The 17,897-nt window shown below is 31.0% G+C and overlaps 2 protein-coding genes across 13 annotated transcripts in view; one reads left to right on the top strand and one right to left on the bottom strand.

Annotated features, from left to right (window-relative positions):
- The window catches only part of DNApol-eta (DNA polymerase eta), a 113,450-nt gene that overhangs the window by 45,447 nt on the left and 50,106 nt on the right, over nt 1-17,897 (bottom strand). For 2 of the 12 annotated variants that reach the window (XM_014431278.2, XM_014431276.3), the window contains exons 1-3: nt 15,400-15,827; nt 11,879-12,033; nt 8,518-8,688 (exon numbers count right to left, since the gene is read on the bottom strand). The exons of 1 other annotated variant lie outside the window; for it this stretch is intronic. The gene's annotated coding sequence lies outside the window, so the exon portion shown is untranslated. Of the gene's footprint in view, nt 1-8,461; nt 8,700-11,847; nt 12,034-13,551; nt 13,901-15,399; nt 15,835-17,897 lie in introns of those variants that run through there. 9 more of the 12 variants (XM_067048700.1, XM_014431274.2, XM_067048701.1 and 6 more) reach the window with 9 other exon arrangements.
- LOC106687407 (uncharacterized) lies at nt 1,011-7,176 on the top strand. The gene is made up of 6 exons (XM_014431279.2): nt 1,011-1,848; nt 3,170-3,264; nt 3,714-3,910; nt 5,480-5,645; nt 6,409-6,471; nt 6,910-7,176. The coding sequence occupies exons 1-6, from the start codon at nt 1,077-1,079 to the stop codon at nt 7,039-7,041; spliced, it is 1,425 nt and encodes a 474-aa protein (XP_014286765.1). The 5' UTR covers nt 1,011-1,076; the 3' UTR covers nt 7,042-7,176.

Genomic DNA, 17,897 nt, shown 5'->3' with positions numbered 1-17,897 from the left:
GCTCAATCATGAGGCTAGGGCATCCAAGTCTACTGCCCGTGCCATCTTAATTACAGTCATTAGATATTTTATATATCTTCAAAGTTATTCTTTATGATAATTGATATTTTTTTCTGAAATGAGAAATTTCATCTGGGTTATAATAAAGCTATTAGGTTATTAATACATATTGAGGCAGAAACTAAACGCAAGCTTACTAAACCCAATGTCTGTATAGATTGACTACAGTCCATCCATAGACCCTGGTAAAAAAAAAACAAAAAAAAAACCATAGACCTTGGGTTCAGCCTATATTATATTATCCTTCATTCTCTTCTTGTATTTTTTGTCATCCACACTGCTATCTAGAAGTTACCTTCCTTTTACAAAACTGCCAGATATCATTAAGTTGACTGAATATGAAGTAATTAATGAGAGTAAAACGTATTCCTGAATAGGGCTTTGTGATGCTTAGCTTTCACGTACGAAGCGGGCAATGACAAAGCAGGTGGCATTTGTTTCCTTTGTCGGGATTTGAAATAAGTTAGTGCACTGATTTGAACTGGATACTTCTTTTCGATTGTTGAGAATTTATATGGTTAAAACATTAATTATTCTAAAATGCAGTGATAACAGAATTACTTAGGTTTCAGTTTTATCGATGTCCACCCTTCCTGTTACAATATGAAAGCTTACTTAAACAATACATATACATTCATATACAATATTTATATAAATATATTTATAGAATAGATGATGGCAATAAGTTAGAGTTTTTTCTTTTAAATTTATGAAAATTTTCAAAACCGAAGTCAAACTATTTACAAATATTTTACTTGACTATAAGTATTATTGTTTGTTTAGTTGGTAACACTTATTGAAAGTTGATTTGACTTGTAAAAAAAAGTTTTGAAAAATTCATGTTTTTATTATCTATGCTGCATTAATGTTTTGATAAATTTAAATTTAATAATGAAAACACATACATACAAGAATTGTTTGTAATTTAATAAAAATATCTAAACTGCCAAATTATTGAAATTGGTGGAACAAACATTATTAGTTTCAAAAATCTTATCTCTATTATATTGGGTAATATGAATTACATAGATCCTGAAGACTTTGAATGGTCTGACCAAAATAGAAGTAATGATGAAAAATGTGTTGTGATTAACAGCTTTTTTGGTTCAATAAATGATGTCCAAAATAGCCAGTTTGCAAACGATCAAATCTTAAAGAAAGAAATGATAGAAAGTATAGATTCAATTCATTCAGCTCAGGAAAAATTCTACACACCTTTGGGAGAAAGCAAATTAAAATTTTCTTGTATAACCAGCTTAGAAGAATCACAAAGTTTAACTAAAAATTATTCTGGAGATGCTGTGAATTGTTTATACAGAAGTGAAGCACAAACCATTGATCTAGACAATCATATGAAACAAGAAACCAATGAAAATCAAATGAGTTTTGAGGAAGAAGTTTTTTGTAATAATAAATCTAGAGCAATCATTTCTAATAACTCAGAAGACTTAAAGGTTGATTATCTCAATGAAAACAACCCTTTAAATGCAGAAACAATATCTCTTATAAGGAATAGTATAAGTGGTGTATATGATCCTCCTGAGTCATATTCATCTATTAATTATATATCAAATGAACATGAACAAATTGTACCCATTAACAACATTACTTCAGATGAAAATGAGAATCCTCAAGAATCCTTTAATTTTCCAAACCAACATGAAAAAATATTTAGTGATAAAAATACTTTAGAAAATATTGAATCAAGCATTTCATCCAGTCTTACAAAAGAAGGTGCCAATCCTATATCCAGTACAAATGAAGTATCATGTGATGGAGAGTTGTTGGGTAATTTCATTAAGTTTATTTGCCTTTCATAAAATTTTTGTTTAAGTTATTTATTTATTTAAATTTTCAATAACCTGGTCGTCCCTCATGACATAGAATTTTAGAAAACTTTTCACTGTTATAATCTGAAACCAGATTTTTTCAAACTGTATAAAATGTAAAATGTATTATATTAATGACCTGGGCAGAATAGCCTGCAATAGAAATTGTAAATTAATGTGAGGAGGAGTTTTGTGTTGAAGGTATGTTATATTATATAGTGAATAATGATGTTGTTGTAAATGTTTAAAAATGAAGATATAATATAAGCTGTTAAATATTTAGATGTCCTTGAAGATGGCTAGAAAGGCTGAAACGTTGGACTAATGAAAAAACAAAGTGTTGAGACAGAATAGGATACTAATTTTTTATTTATTTAATAAAAACAAAATACTTTTTAAAAAATATTCATAAACCACAATGCTTTTGTTAGCAAACCTGTGCAGGTTTAAATTTTTATATAGTGAAAAAGTGATAGATGGACAACACTAATTTGTTGTTAGCTTTTAACAAGTTAATGGCAGTTTAAAGTCAAAAACTGTTTTTTCAGATTTTGAAAACTAAATTATTAAGATATTAAAGAATTGAGTAATTGTTTTGTTTATTGTACCTTACAGAAAGTAATGGGCACAATTTAATATTTTCAAGGAAACTGCCCTTGGTCGAGAAGAGGCATATTAGTGCATTAACATTTGAAGATAATGTATTAAGATATAAGAAACCATGTTATTATTATGTTATGAACCAAGATTGTCGATCCTAACGTTTATATACTTAATTTATATTTTTAGTCAATAATACTTATGCTAATATTTATGCTCATTTTTTAGTAGATTACCCAAAAATCAATATCGATTGTTCATTAAAAACTTGTATTTTAAAAATAAAATGTTGTATTACAGTATGTAAGGATTTGTGAAATATTATGCATTTCTCTTATAACCTTTTGACTATTGAGTGATCAGATCTTCCCTAAAGATTTTTGGTTTTGCTTAGAATATTTCTCTTTTTTATTATTATTATTATTGAAGTTTTTATCATTTCTATTGACCCAGAAAAGAGTAACAAATCCAAAGTTATTCAAATGAAAAAAGTAATTTATGGTCCAATGAAATGCCAGACAAATAAGACTAATACAAATTTATGTACTATTTATTTTTTTATACGGATTTCAATTTTGTTTTTTTTTAACATTATTCTGCCAAGCCTAAATCTAAATTGTTGAGCTTGAGAGCCCAATATGTATTTTATATAACTGCTGTTTTTTTATGTTTTTAAATAGGTATTCAATCCTTGTTTTCCGAAGAAATCTCATTCACACCAGGAGGGCAATGGTATAAAATATCCAAAAGAAGTGATTTATGTTCAAAAACTAAGGTATATATATTGAACATACTGCTGCTTTGTTTGAACAGTAGTGCATCTAACAAAAAAAAGTTTTAGTTTCATTTTGATATGAATATGTTGCAAAGGTATTACCGTAAACAAAGGTTTTCTTCCCCTGTTGTGGTCCCTCTATATACTGTTTCAAAGCTAGTAGTATTGTCAAAAAGTAAACACAGTCAATAGTACATTAAATAGAAAACGTCAATAACAAAATAACTATATTTTTATTTATATAGTGTACATCTATTCAAGCAAAGCAACAATATGACTAAAATTGAAAGTGTCAGGAAAGATTAAAAAGAAAGGATTTGATAATTTAGTACATGTATTTTTAATTTTCCTATTGTTTTTGATTTCACAAAAATTATTACTATAAATAATTTTAGTTTGAAAACTTACAAATATACTTTTCTATTTAACTAAAACCTATTTTATTTTAGGTAGTAACTAAAGAAAATCAGTTAGATGTAGCAGCAATATTAAATAACAGCAAAAAAATAAGACAAATACAAGGTGGAATTTTTATTCCTAGAACATTAGATTGTGATAAGGAAGAGGATTTTAATAATTGGATAAGAGAAGAAAAATTTAAAATAAAATCATTGTTTGAAAACTTCAATGTTAAGCTAAATATCAAGTTGAGTATATTAAGTATTATAATAGTATTTAAAAACAAGAATAAAATTTTAAATGGTGATTTTTTTCCTTTTATAAGTTAGTATAACTAAGAAGAATGAAATACTTCTCGATTTACTCTCCAGAAATCTTTAAAAACTTTAGATTGTTTGCCATTGTGCCAACAAGGACTGGATTATGAACTTATTTAAGACTAAGTATGGCGACCAAATTATGACATATTTGTTAGTTCTTTTATTGAACTGGTCATAAATTTTATAGAGTAGTAGATTCTAGTAGTGGGTCAGTGATTGATTCTTACTGCTCTCTCCACACAATGTACAATGTAGGGTTATGCCAATTTTAATAATCACTTATATTGGTTAAAAGTTATGTCTAGATAAATTTAATTTATTAAGAAGAATGAAATTTGTTTTGTTTTAAGTATGAATATTTCTAAAAAAAAAAAAAGGCCTTAGTTTATTGAAAAATTGATTCATAGAATCTCCCCTCGCCTCATTATTTCTATCTGTTCTAGCCACTTATGGGATTAATTATTATTATTTAGGGAATTGAGATAAAAATACTGTTCCTATATTAACTGTGGATCGAAGAAAATTTTGGTATTGTTCTTATTAAGATACTGTATGATATCGAAATTACAAATATGTCATGGTAAAACAGAAAAGAAAACTTTCCCATCATTCATTGCACTGAGGTTACAGCTTAGTTTTTGAGATAGAATTGAAAACCTAAAATATTTTTCTTTCTTTCTACGTACACACCCTTGAACATGTGAGTTTTAGAGCAATGATGGGTAAAATCCAAGGATTATGGTTGTATATGATGGGCTCAACAGACTATTTTGAATATTTATGTTCTTTCCCAAGTTTCTTATACACTAAACCTCAAGGTTGTAATCACGAGGTACTGAGAAACTAATTCACAACTCTTGATTGCTAGGACCATGGTTAGGATTAGTTGATACACTAGGATTGAATATTTTTTTCATAGCTGCGCTTTTACTCACTGGCCTAATTATATTTTGAGAATTCTCAGGAGAAACTGGTCACCTGTTCAGTAATAATTATCCTTAAATTTTTTTTTCAAATTCCTCTCATTCTACCTTGCCTTATGGCAATACAGGATATTAAAATCCTATTGAAACAATAAAATTAATTTACTTTTACCTGTAATTCAACTTCAAAATTTACAGCATCTGGTCCAATCATTAATTGTAAGTCTAAATCTATTTAATTTTATAATATAAAATATTGTCCACTAAATATCAATGAAGACAGGAAACAAAAAAAAAAATTGAAATCAATCAAGTGAAAAAATCATTTGAAATGTAGTGTGTCATAATCTTAAACATAGTATATATGTGTCGTTTATTATCAAAACCCACTGAAATCCTGTTTGGCTTTTGATGATTTTTGACGTATTGTACATACGATTAAGCTTATATCTAGGCGAAAGAATTATCTCAACTTTTTATGAAATATGATTGATAATATATTTCATCTTATTTTAATAGACTTTTATTAAAATTTATAATTGAGTAATTGCAAGTTTAAATGTATTTTCTCAGATATCTAACAGCAGAACGTGAATTAATTAAACTTGATCGATATCTTAAACAATATTCTATATCTGCTCTTCTGGATCCAATGGAGATATTAGAATTCATTGGAAAAACAGATGTACACCTTACTAATTTACTTTTTACACATCAAGTGTATGAAACCGTTTCAAAGGTAAACTATTAATTAACTATGTAATCGTCTTTAAAAGCTTATTTATTTATTCTATCATAATATGTTACTAAGTGTTTGAGTATATTTTTTAATAATACTCTATCTATAATTTATTTACAAAATATTATTATCGAATATTCAATTATGGCCTATGAAAGTTTAAAAATTCAAGTCAAATACGATTTAAAGAGCAAACTGAAATTGTTGTGAATTGTGTTTTCTAAGCTATATCAATTATTTTTTAAAAGTAATTTTAATTTAGCAACAAAAATCCATGACATAGCACTCCTCTATATCATTGTTGTATGTAGATAGATCCTTATGTCTTAGTTAGGAAATGAAAACATTATCAATACAGTTTATAAAACACATTTTCACAGAAATATTGTTTGATTTCTTATTGTACACCTTGGATCAATTATAATTAAGCTGATATTTTGAAACACTGACCAAAAGTTGATAGAATGGCAAACAGTAGTTCAATATAATTTACAATGAATTACTAATGTTATATTAGTAAGTGTTAATGAATTTGTTCTTTCTAGATTTCAAAAAATTTAAGCTATATCGATTATTTTTTAAAAGTAATTTTAATTTAGCAACAAAAATCCATGACATAGCACTCCTCTATATCACTGTTGTATGTAGATAGAGCCTTATGTCTTAGTTAGGAAATGAAAACATTATCAATACAGTTTATAAAACACATTTTCACAGAAATATTTTTATTATTAGTAAGTGTTATTGAATTTGTTCTTTCTAGATTTCTAAAAATTGTAAAGGCCATTTGAGGGTAAAATCAAGAACAGTATTAATGAAGTTGAAGGTAACAATGATTTTTATTCAATTTACATTTATTGTTAGATTAAAAGTTGACAATATGTAATATATTGTAAGAAGATAGTCCGGCTTCCAGTCAATAAAGGTACAAAATAGTAAAAAAAAATATTTATTGGTACCAACATTTTGCCGCACCTTGCAGGGCTTCATCTGGAATCACCAGGCCATACCATTTTTCAATTTAAGGTGCTTTCTAAATATTGCTTGATTAAAATATCTTAAAGTTTCTCCCTCCTGTTTTAAGTAAATATTTCAAAAGTGATATAAGACCGTCTGATGAAGCCCTTTAAATTGGGGTGATGTTGGTTACCAATAACTAGATTCTATTTTGTACCTTTATTGACCACCACCCAGACTATCTTCCTACTATATTTTAAGTTTAGTCAACAATTATAGTAGTGCATGAGGTTTATTTTATTTTTAGTCGTTGTTATTACCACCTAAAGGGATCAAATTTGAGAAGTATTTAAATGATTTGTTGATAAAGAACAATGTCTGTAAACTGAAGCCTGAAGCACCAATTGAATGGATGATCCATTTATTAACATTTCCATAATATATTTTAATATATAATACTAATATGGCTATTACAACACATTCCATATCCATGAAAACCACTTAATAAGAACTGTATTAATGAACAATAAAATTTAATTTCTTGTAGCTTGTAAATTTTCCTTTGTTATAACCAAATGTCAAAACCAGATTTAATAATAAAATTACTTTGATTTTTCACTGAATGTTTTGTTTTATGATCTCCATGTTACTAATTTCCTTGGTCATCTATTCTAAGTTATTTGTCTATCCATTCTTCTCAAATTTTCAAAGCATTTTCTAGGAGGTAGATAAGGAAACAAATAGGAATAAATAGAATGATTAGTTAAAAAAAAAAAAAATGTTTTCCTAATTTTTTTTACTATAAAAAAAAGGATTGAATTAAGAATGCCTTAACATTGTCTTTATAAGTAACAAACATATTTTATATTTTACTTTAAAACAGCATTTAATAAATTATTAATTTGATCAGCGACCCCAAAGTTGAAAAAATATGTCCATGTCCTTATCTGAAATAAATAATTTACCACTATGCTGATTTGTGGCCAATGCTACTTGTATAGGGGCTATCCTCAAAGACAAATAAATTAATAATGGGAAATAAAAATAAAAACACATTTTAAAACAACGATCATAAGAGTAATTCACAGTACCCATCATGAGGATAGAGAAACCTTAAATGTTGAAACAGAATGGCAAACGTAATATGGAATTCCGAGAATCATTCTGGGGTGACCTGTGACTTTGGTGCCAGATTATAACAAAAAGTAAAATACAGCCCAGTAGACTCCAATTAAAGCCTCACACAGGTTCTCTCTCTCTCTCCCTCCCTCCCTCTCCCTCTCCCTCGGATTTTGACAAATGAGGTATGAATAGACAATGAATTTCATGAAAGAGGAACGAATCCCAATTCTATTCTAAAATTTTTAGTTCAACACTAACAAAAATTTATTGAAAGATGTAGATGGTTTAAAACTCTGACAGTGGTCGGCACATCGAGACAGGGCAGGTCTGGTTTTAAAGATTTCAAGATTTAGTAGAGCTATTTTCATGGATGATACTGGACCATGCGATTAATTACCCTGGAATTGACTGCTACAAGGATGGGATCCCTTAATTACCTTATGTAATTCACTGAAGAAATGTGTAGCACCAGACCGAGAAGACACCAGAAGGTCAGAATTCGGCATTGGAAGAAAGCAGCACTTTACCAATCAAACTGGAGGAAGCAACATTGTGGTTTTGGAATATGTTGAGAAATGAAAATAATTATCAATATAGATTGTAAAACACAAATTCTCAAATGTTTTGGAAGGCTCCTAGTAGTAAATATGGATTCAGCTACAATACATTTTTGTAATCATTTAAGAATGTTCTTTTCAGTAACTATTAATTATATATAAATAAATAATATTCACATATAATAAGAAAGTCGTTTTAATGCATTCAGACTTGACACTGCAAATAGAATACTTACTGCCATCAGGTATGATGAAAACTTGCTCACTTTTGGATCAGTCAACAGAAGAACAAAGGTAAGTAGATAGCCAATTTTCAAATCATGAGTATTGGTCGCACATAACATAAGTACTGCACTGTACCATCTTGCTGTTTCTAACATTTTTTGATCATCCTTACGTTTCGTCAGCTGGTAACAAACTTTAGGAGTAAGTTCTTGAAATTTGTTATATAAATTTTGTTATTGAAATTTGTTAAGATAAAATGATATAAGCTTTTTTCTATGTTTCTAAATATTATTCTCCTTGCAATATAATGATAATGCTTCCTCAACTACCGGTTGACAATTTTTGTAGTTTAAAAAATATTAATTTATATTGAATTTTTCCTGAAAAAGAAGTTGAGGATTGCCTATAAAAGAATAGTTATGAATATGTATTTTTAATACCTTGGCAAGAGGTCTACCAAAATGATCATATAAAAATACCGAAACCTACAAATGTAAGCAAAGGAAATACGTCACACCCAGAACCAGAGGGTACCCTAAGAGTGTCATGGCCACCTCGAGAGCAGATCCGGCGACAATCAGCTGGGGCAGCTATCCTGAACACAGTGTATTAAGAGAAAATAAGATTGTGTGGAATCGCAGCAACATTCAGTGCAAACATTTCTTGACTTAGACGAGTTATGTTTTCTTATTCTACGGTTCCAGAGAACCTCCTAGATTACATGACTATCGGTGTTTGAGTGCGTAATCTAGAACTTACAACAGTGTATGAAACTAGCGCGAACGCCCGGAGAAACTAGCGAAACCTCTGAAATTTAAAGCAGTAAAGAAACTGGCAGAAATATTGCCTACAACTGCGAAAGATTCAAGAATCACAAGAGCAACAACATTGTGACGAATATAGCTAATACAAATAAACGGTTTGAGAATAGGTAGAATTTTGGAATATCTGACACCACGCCAGGTATATCCGAGACTTAAGAACAAGAAAAACTTTCAGATTCAAGGAGCGAAAACTGGTAATGGTCCGAGGGTTCTTCTTATATCTTTCTTTCAATCTCGTCCATTTTTCTGCAATACATTTATTGAATGTCCATGTCTCAATTGAATATGTTATAACAGTTCTAATAACGTAATTTATAGCTTTCTATTGGTGACGCGTTTACAATTTACCTTGCAAAGTAGGATAAATCAAAATTATTTAATTTTTTTTATACCTTAGTGCCAGGAAAATAATTTAACGATATTTTACAATTGTATTTCAAGGACTACTAATCCAATTATAATTGTTTGAAAAAACAAAACAATCATCTGAATTATGCATATTTTGAGGTTTCCTAAAAAAAAAAAAAAAATCAAATTTGGATTTATCCCCTTATACATTTCCATGACATATGAAATACATACAATGAGTATCGAGTGTATAACTTTAAGTACTAATCCGAAAATATTAATTTCTACTCGAAGCAGGGTTGTAAATGAAAGTTGTAATTCTACAGTTTAAGAGGAAAATGAAACTACAGAACGGACGGAATTCAAACGTCGAACACCTTACGAGCCACTCGCGCTGATTTTATTAAGAACTTCCATTGTCATGAACATGCAGTTAACTTAAGCTATTTTGAAAAGACCAAACACTCGGTGCAATGAAACAGCACAGCGTGGAATGTTGCGATCGAACAGTAGTGCCTTTTTCACTGAATAAGGGTGCAAACCAGTATATACTAATTGCATGCAATATTTGAGCGAGTAGCCCAGCATCTTTCAAATCAAGAAGCAACAACGGTCGCTGAAGGAAAAAATCTTCAGCCGATTAGGAGTTTTCATTATAACCAAGAAGTTTATTCAATCAACAACAATCAAACAAGAAGTTCGAACCAAAAACTTGATTATCAACCAAGGACTTTGACTCCAAGTCTTCAAGAAGGTCCTTAAAATTAGAAAGACGAGAACTACAGAACACTACATCCCTAGTTGGATGGTATGCTAGAAAGTTTAAATAAAACTTTGGAGAACTGAGGATACTCGTGAAGGCCTACTGTTATGCAGTCCATGAAAGTAAAAGAAGAGGAAGTATCAGCGACGAGCCCGAAGAGTTGCGCTACAGGCTCAAGACTCATTTTTAGGTAAGTATAAAATATGATCCCTCGGAGAGCGATGGAATTAATAAACGCTAAGACCTAAGTGCCAGATAGGGTATTGAAGAGCAAGTAAACGTCTCGTGATCTTAGCTGCAGAATATCTGAGAAGGGTTGTTTACTAAAGGATAAGGTGAGGTTGTTGACCTCAATTCATTATTGGTCTAAAGAAATTAAAAAAATAAGTAGTATCCAGTGTAATCGTAATCAGGGTCTAGAGCGGATTGTGCATTGATTATTATTCATTTGTTAATCAGAGAACCTGTAGTAATAATTATGACATTTTAATACAGTATGAAACAGGGTTACGAGTGAAACATTACAATAAAATTTTAGTACAGTGATGAGAACTTACTTAGAAGAATTAAATAAGAGGCGAGAAGGTACAAAAGAGAATAAATCCATTTGTTGTCTTTTTTCCCCAGCACTATTTCCACCTTAAAAATCTACAAAGGATAGACATAATTCAAAACAACCCTTGGGACAAATGGGTCTTCGGAGGATTATTTCATTAAAAAGTAAAAATTGAAATACTTTTTGGGGATTGATATGAAAATACATCTTGAAAAATTACTTAATTATTAAAAGTTGTTATTTTCATAGAATTGTTTGATATTAACGTTTAATAATTATATTAACAATTCTTAAGAAGTATGAGTTTTTTCTTAATTCATTGACTTTCATTTTTCTTTACAAAATGAAATAAATCAAATTATTTTAATTTTTTATTAAATTTGGTATTCAGAATTCCTTAAAAATGATTTACAAATTTATTTCCAAAGTAGTTTAAATATCGGCAGCTGATCCGAAAATAGTTGTTAAAAAAATAAATGGCCTGATTTTGCTTCTCCACAACTCATGTGGAATAAAACCAGTGGTGTAGTGGGGCGGAAACGCATGAGAACGGCGTTCGTACTCAGCTTCTTCTAAAAATTCTAAATATTAATAGGCGACTCGTGTTTTTTTCTGAGTCGGAGGTATTCGGGATCGGCCGATGTTGTTCAATTCTCAAAAGATAGTAAGCGTTCCCACACTGGAAAATACACCACTGAACAAAACTATCTTAACCATCAGTAAATTAAGAAATTTGGCGAAAAGATCGATTTTAATGGCTTATAAATATAACTAGTAAGTATAACTATATATAAAATACATACGATGAGTATAACATAAATAGTTTTTTGCTCAAAATCTGATTAGTTACCTAAGACAGTTAGTCATCATAGTTGCCTTACCAAATTCAGAAGTGGAAGAATCAAATTGGAAGAAGCTAGTGATTTGTCCATACCAGCTACTAGACAAAATTCTGTCGAAAGCAGTGCAGTAGCGAACGTCAAAGAATTTTGGGATTTTGACTTCGTGAAGCGGGTCACTCTAGAATTGTTTGCAACTGAAAATTGACAAAGAAAAACAAGGTTAAATAGAAATTTTTAGGTAGATATATCAGAAGCATGAGTATCAAAATATTATTGACATTTAATAGATTTATTCTATTTATACTACTAACTGAAATTTTATGTTGAGTTACGGAATGAAAGCTTGACGAATACAATCTGATTGAATTTTCCGGATGGAAGGGAACCAGAGCGTTGCCTAACAATATGTTAGGAGGGGGGGGGCAAAATTTTATGATATCGTAATTGTATTAAAATATATCAATTTATAAGTTATAGTATCAAAATGTATTTTCATTGTAGAAAACGATATATTTTTATTATTTGTTGTGATGTTTCTTAAAAGACATGTAACTGGCAACACTGGAGAAGGTTGCATATGATTATTCTGGTGTTATTTATAATTGAATTGTGTACTAATTATTTTGAATGTATTAAAGCTGAATAAATTTAATGTTTTGTTTAAAAGAATCCTACAAGTTGAGTACGAGGTGAAGCGATGGAAAGTTATATGGGGTTTACAAATTTTAAATGTAAATGACCTACGTTCATAGCTACGATGAGTACGGGCATTTTAGAATTAAGACTGAAAAATACCCTATTACCACACTGTAGAGGATAAGGAATAACTAGATCTTTATTATTCGTATCTTTAAGAAAAAGTTGGATCAACAATGAAACTCCCAGATAACCTTACAAAGGTACAACGGCCTGATTATGAACAATCTTGAAACGACACTGCTACCTGCAAGTCTACACTGTAACTATTACGGCCGCTGAAACCACTATGCCTTGGCACGACGCATCCTAACACCAAAGACGGGAACTACTACTGGTGACAAGCAAACGCTGTTTATTAATATTTTTGGTATTCATTGTAAATAAATTAATTGTAACATGTAACAGCTATATAAGACATTGTAATATATATAGATATATCATTTGAATTAGTAAAAATTCCAATAGAATCTGCTGATCCACTGAAAGCTAATGTCTTACACGTAGCATTTTTCGATGGCATTTAATAGCCCAGATATTAGACTAGGCCAAAATTGTGAAATCTTAGTGTATTGCTTGCTTCACGAGAAATACTTCCTCAGAAGGCAGAGGATCACAATTTATACAGTGGGGATCAGTAAATTCTAGTACTATGTTTTGAAAATGTATAGTGTTGTGGTGGCATGATTAACGTCTTCAGCGGCAATAGTTGACGTTTGCAAAGAGAGTATTTGAAATGGGTTTGCCACTGTCGAAATTATTATTAACATTTTTATTTCTTTAGTATATTTCTTTTAAATATATTTTTAATTATAATTCATTTAAAGTTACATTATTTTACATTTGTTTTAGTGGCAAACCCATTTGAAACCTCTCGCCATATGATCAATTACAATGAATTAATTTAAAAAGAACGTGTGTTGTTATCTGAAAAAACTGTAAATTATAAATGTTTTGTAATGTATGTAAGTGTAAATATTGTTCTATTGAAGAATAAAGAACGTAATTATCGTTACATATATATCTTTTTCGTTTCACACGAACACGCACTAAAGTGTCTTTCATTTCTTTGTCTTCTCTGTATCTTTCCTTTCTACCTTTCATCATTTCGTAGGACCCGGCGGCAGGTTATCATCCGGGTTTACTTACCCCTTCGTTTCTTCAGGAATAGTACCCGGTAGAACGAAGTCACCTTCCTGCAAGATCCGGCGGTTGGTTACCCTCCGGGCTTGCAATCCTTCTTCGTTCCTACAGGAATAGTACCCTGTAGGAATTATCATCCTATCATTTCACTACTTAATCAATTACCTTCCCTAAGTGAGCACCCATACCTTCACGCATCGAGGCCTGGTCAAGAATACCTAACATTATCAATTGGAGGAGTCAGGTGGTTTTGGAGAGATATGTTTCAACACAGCCACCTCGACAATCTGTTATGAACTACGTATTAACAGCCTAATCGAGCATTTTACACCTAGGAAAAATATTGTGCTGGAGCAATATATTTTCAGAAATATGAAACAGAAAAGTGAAGAAAGTATTAAAAAGATATCTTAATATTTGTTACAAATATATAACATTTTTTGGTTGGTCAGGGTGCATAGGCTAAGGTGAATTTGTAGATAACGACGATCACATAAGGGGTCAACGGATATTCTACTTCCGAACCGAAGCAAACTCTAGGAAAAGGTACTTAATGAGGTCTAGTCTCTGGAGCAGTAGAGTTCACTGCCAAGGCTTATACATATGACAGTTAAACGTAGCATTTGACGCAACTATTAGTTCAGTGACATTACTTGTTCTACTAACGATCACGCCAGACCAAATGCGATATTACTGTCACGACAGTTTTACTATTGATGCTTTAATGACTGTAACTAACAAATAGTTAGACCATGGTTTGCCGCAATAAAGGAAACTGTACGATAGTTCACTGTCAGGACAAATGTACAGTTAACGTGACATTCACCGAAATTTCTAAAGTCATAACCGATAATTCGAAAGTCATAACTGTAACAATTATTCAGTTAAAACGATTCTCCAAGAGCGGTAAAACGGATAATTTTTGAGAATTGGCAGCATTGATTTATGTGCTAATTATTTTGAATGTATTAAATTGATTATATTTAAATTAATTCAGTGTTTTTTTAAAGTGTCATACACATTATTTTGGTGAAATAATCCTCCATATATAATTTTTTTATTATCAGATTGAAATTTCAATGAGGAAACCCCTAAACGTAATTGTTCAGTAAAATTGAAATTTTAATCAATAAATCATTAATTTGAAGATATTTTTCACTTAAATAATTATACAATAATTCTAAGACTTCCTGTAAGAAGGTGTATCAGAACGTACATGTCCAGTATATATATTTTCAAAACTTTTGGTTTTGATCTTCTATGTCGGATTTTGACACGCTGTTATATGGTCGCCTAAGGAAATATGGTACTACCGGCGACCAGGGCCCTATTTCATTATGAAAGCTAATAGTATTAGTTTATAGTACAAGTGTAGAAACTAGTGTGGTAATAATACTAATACTTATTTTTTTCATGATAGGGATGACTATTAATGATATTACAGGAATTAAAAAATACTAAAGTACAAGTTACTATTGTACAAGTCTGTGTAATTGAATTAAGATAAATCTACAAGACTAATAGTATTAGTTTGTACTTTATTATGAAATAGGGCCCTGATGATCAACTGGTTGCCAGTGACAAGTGAGCGATTAGGGGACCCTTGCGTTGGATTCTAACTCAAACGAGATACAACGAATATTAGGATTTTATGTACACAAGGAAGATATTACGCTTTTCTTAAATTAAACAAATAAATTTACTTAATAGTGATTACCTACCGTTAGCCAAGAGCCCACTTACTCCTATTGATAGGAAAAAACTGTAGGATAATGAATCATATTGAAAGGATGACTTCACTGCCAGGAGAGCCCAAGTTGCAGTTCCACTAAGAAAGGCATTGCCAAGTACTTCAACAATCTTCATTCCTTCAGCATTTTGATTTCTTAATTTTTTAGGATTTTGTGGTTATTTGAGATCATTCATTAATTTATCTTGAACAGATGTACACTTACTATTTATTCAAAGATTTGAATAAATGGAAACTAATTGTTAATTGGTTTTCCAGAAATGAGAACAACATCCATGTTAATTCAATAGCTTTGTTAGACATTCAGCTTTTAAGTAACTTTTTATTCATTCATAAGATAACCTAAAAGTTTTAATAACCACATGATGCTAATGCATTATGGGCAAATCAGGTGACCAAGGCTCTGTTCGTACTGGACAACGTAGAGACACGGCGGATATCCGAATCTTATCAATTTGAATTTCCTGTATCCGTGGATACTCACATATGAGGTTACTTATAAATGGGTACTTACTAAGGCGATCCAGTTTTTTCATTCTCCCTCTATCCTCGTTCTAACTACCATTCTTGATTGAGTTTCTTATCATGCTAAGTGAAGATTTTTTAAGTGATGACTTGTCATTGCCAAAAGAAAGTAATGTAAAACGTATTGTTATTCTAACATTCAAAGGGACTCTTTATGTAGTTAACGAGCTATAAAAGACAAATTTTAAGTTTTAAGCATTCTACGGCATATCGAAACAATTATGCCTATACTTAATTGAAATTATTTCTACGTCCATAAGGTAGAGAAATACATAAACGCAGGAATATTTGAGTAAAGAAGAATTTATTACCTCCAGTAAAGTAAAGAATGTTCTGCTCCAAGGCTTAGCTTAACTTAAAAGGTTTGACTAGTTCGGAGTTAATTTTAGAATAGAAGGTCTTTACTTGGAGTCTTAGCTCGCTTGTTAATTATGATGAACAAAAAAAACCCTCTTCTTCCAAAACATAAGGATTGCCGAATGCAATACCTGACGTTCCGGTGGTCTGACTTAACTAAAGGATATTGCAGCGCTGATGCAAGAGGACTCTCAGAGAATCGCAATGAGGACACAACAGGGAATATGTTTATAAAAGGAACGCGTTTCGGGGGAAACCCATCATAGGGCGAGGATGAATATTAGTGAGGTGTAATATCCACTCGGGACGGATCTGTCAACTGTTTCGTTGGACACACGAACTTTAGGAGAGGAAAAAGACTTGTTGGACCCTAAGTTAGGAAACTGGGAAATTATTGATGTTAAATTTTCCTTCATGGGAGAAGGTAGTGACTTGCCAGATGGCAGAAACTGTGAATGGTAGCTTAGTAGGAAAAACTGAGAATGGCTGTCACCAAGAATAGCCGGTTCTCTTCAGGAGCACAGAATACAAGGCCCACCGACCACTTTGAATATAACAAGAAGGAAGGATATGTTTTATAAGGTTGTCGCCTTTCTTGGTATAAAATAGTAAGAATGTTCAACGTAACGCCTCACTTGAACTAGAGTAACGCAAGTCCCTTATAAACTGACTCTTGTTGGTGTCGCCTTCTGAGACCTTAGCTGCCATGGAAGCAATGACTAAATACAAAAAAGTAGTTTTGGGTATCCTGCCTGGTATCTGAACCTTTCGCACCGAGAAAGAAGGTTGGTGTGGTTGGCTTCGCTTCGAGTCACTAGGGCAGCGGTTTCCAAACCTTTTTTTGCTACGGCACCTTAAGATAAAAAAATTCAGGACACCGCTGTTGGGCTTGAACAAAATTGCGGCACCCTTGTCAGGATAAGAAATAAATATAAATGTCGGTACAATTATCCTTAGACTTGTAGAATTGTTGGAAAAGAAGAAAACATAACACATGCATAATTAAACATAATAACATGCATAGTAAATGTAAATGTATTTATTTATTTATTCCGAAATTAAGGCGTAAAACCCACCGGTCATCAACGCCAACACCCCACTCATGTACATACCCAGTGTTCAATTATATAAATGAAAAAAAAATATACATATATATGTATAAAATAGATAGATAAAAATACATAACATATAAAAAACCAAACACATAATATATAAAGTATACAAAAAATACATAATATACAAAAAAGCACATATATATACACACATACACATTTACATACGCATACATTCATATATATACATTATATATTCACAAATAGTCCTTGTATTTTCAGAAAAGAGATAATCTTATTTAAATATGTTTCTCGATTTCCCAAGGCCTCTGATATATTTGAAGGTATACCCAGTTCATTTATTCTTCTCGCGTAGAAAACACACTCTTTGAAGATATGATTTATTGTCATTCTTTGATTACATTTCTGGCATCTGGGTGGATCCTCCTTTGTAATTAACTGAAGGTGTGTGAGCCTGGTGTGTCCTAGTCTTAGGCGTGTCAATACAACCTCCTCTCTGCGGTTGCCGCGACTG

Source organism: Halyomorpha halys, unplaced genomic scaffold (assembly GCF_000696795.3).
Source record: "Halyomorpha halys isolate HHAL.00 unplaced genomic scaffold, Hhal_1.1 Scaffold961.1, whole genome shotgun sequence".
In the NCBI taxonomy this organism is placed as follows: Eukaryota; Metazoa; Arthropoda; class Insecta; order Hemiptera; family Pentatomidae; genus Halyomorpha; species Halyomorpha halys.
Note: the sequence above shows the minus strand (reverse complement) of the source record. Positions and strands in the feature narration are given on the sequence as shown.

Bases quoted from the DNA above. Each gene is read 5' to 3' on its own strand.
- LOC106687407 (XM_014431279.2), top strand. From the start codon at position 1,077: ATGAATTACATAGATCCTGAAGACTTTGAATGGTCTGACCAAAATAGA. The intron at 1,849-3,169 runs GTAATTTCATTA...GTTTTTAAATAG, and splicing joins ATGTGATGGAGAGTTGTTGG to GTATTCAATCCTTGTTTTCC. The intron at 5,646-6,408 runs GTAAACTATTAA...TGTTCTTTCTAG, and splicing joins TGTATGAAACCGTTTCAAAG to ATTTCTAAAAATTGTAAAGG.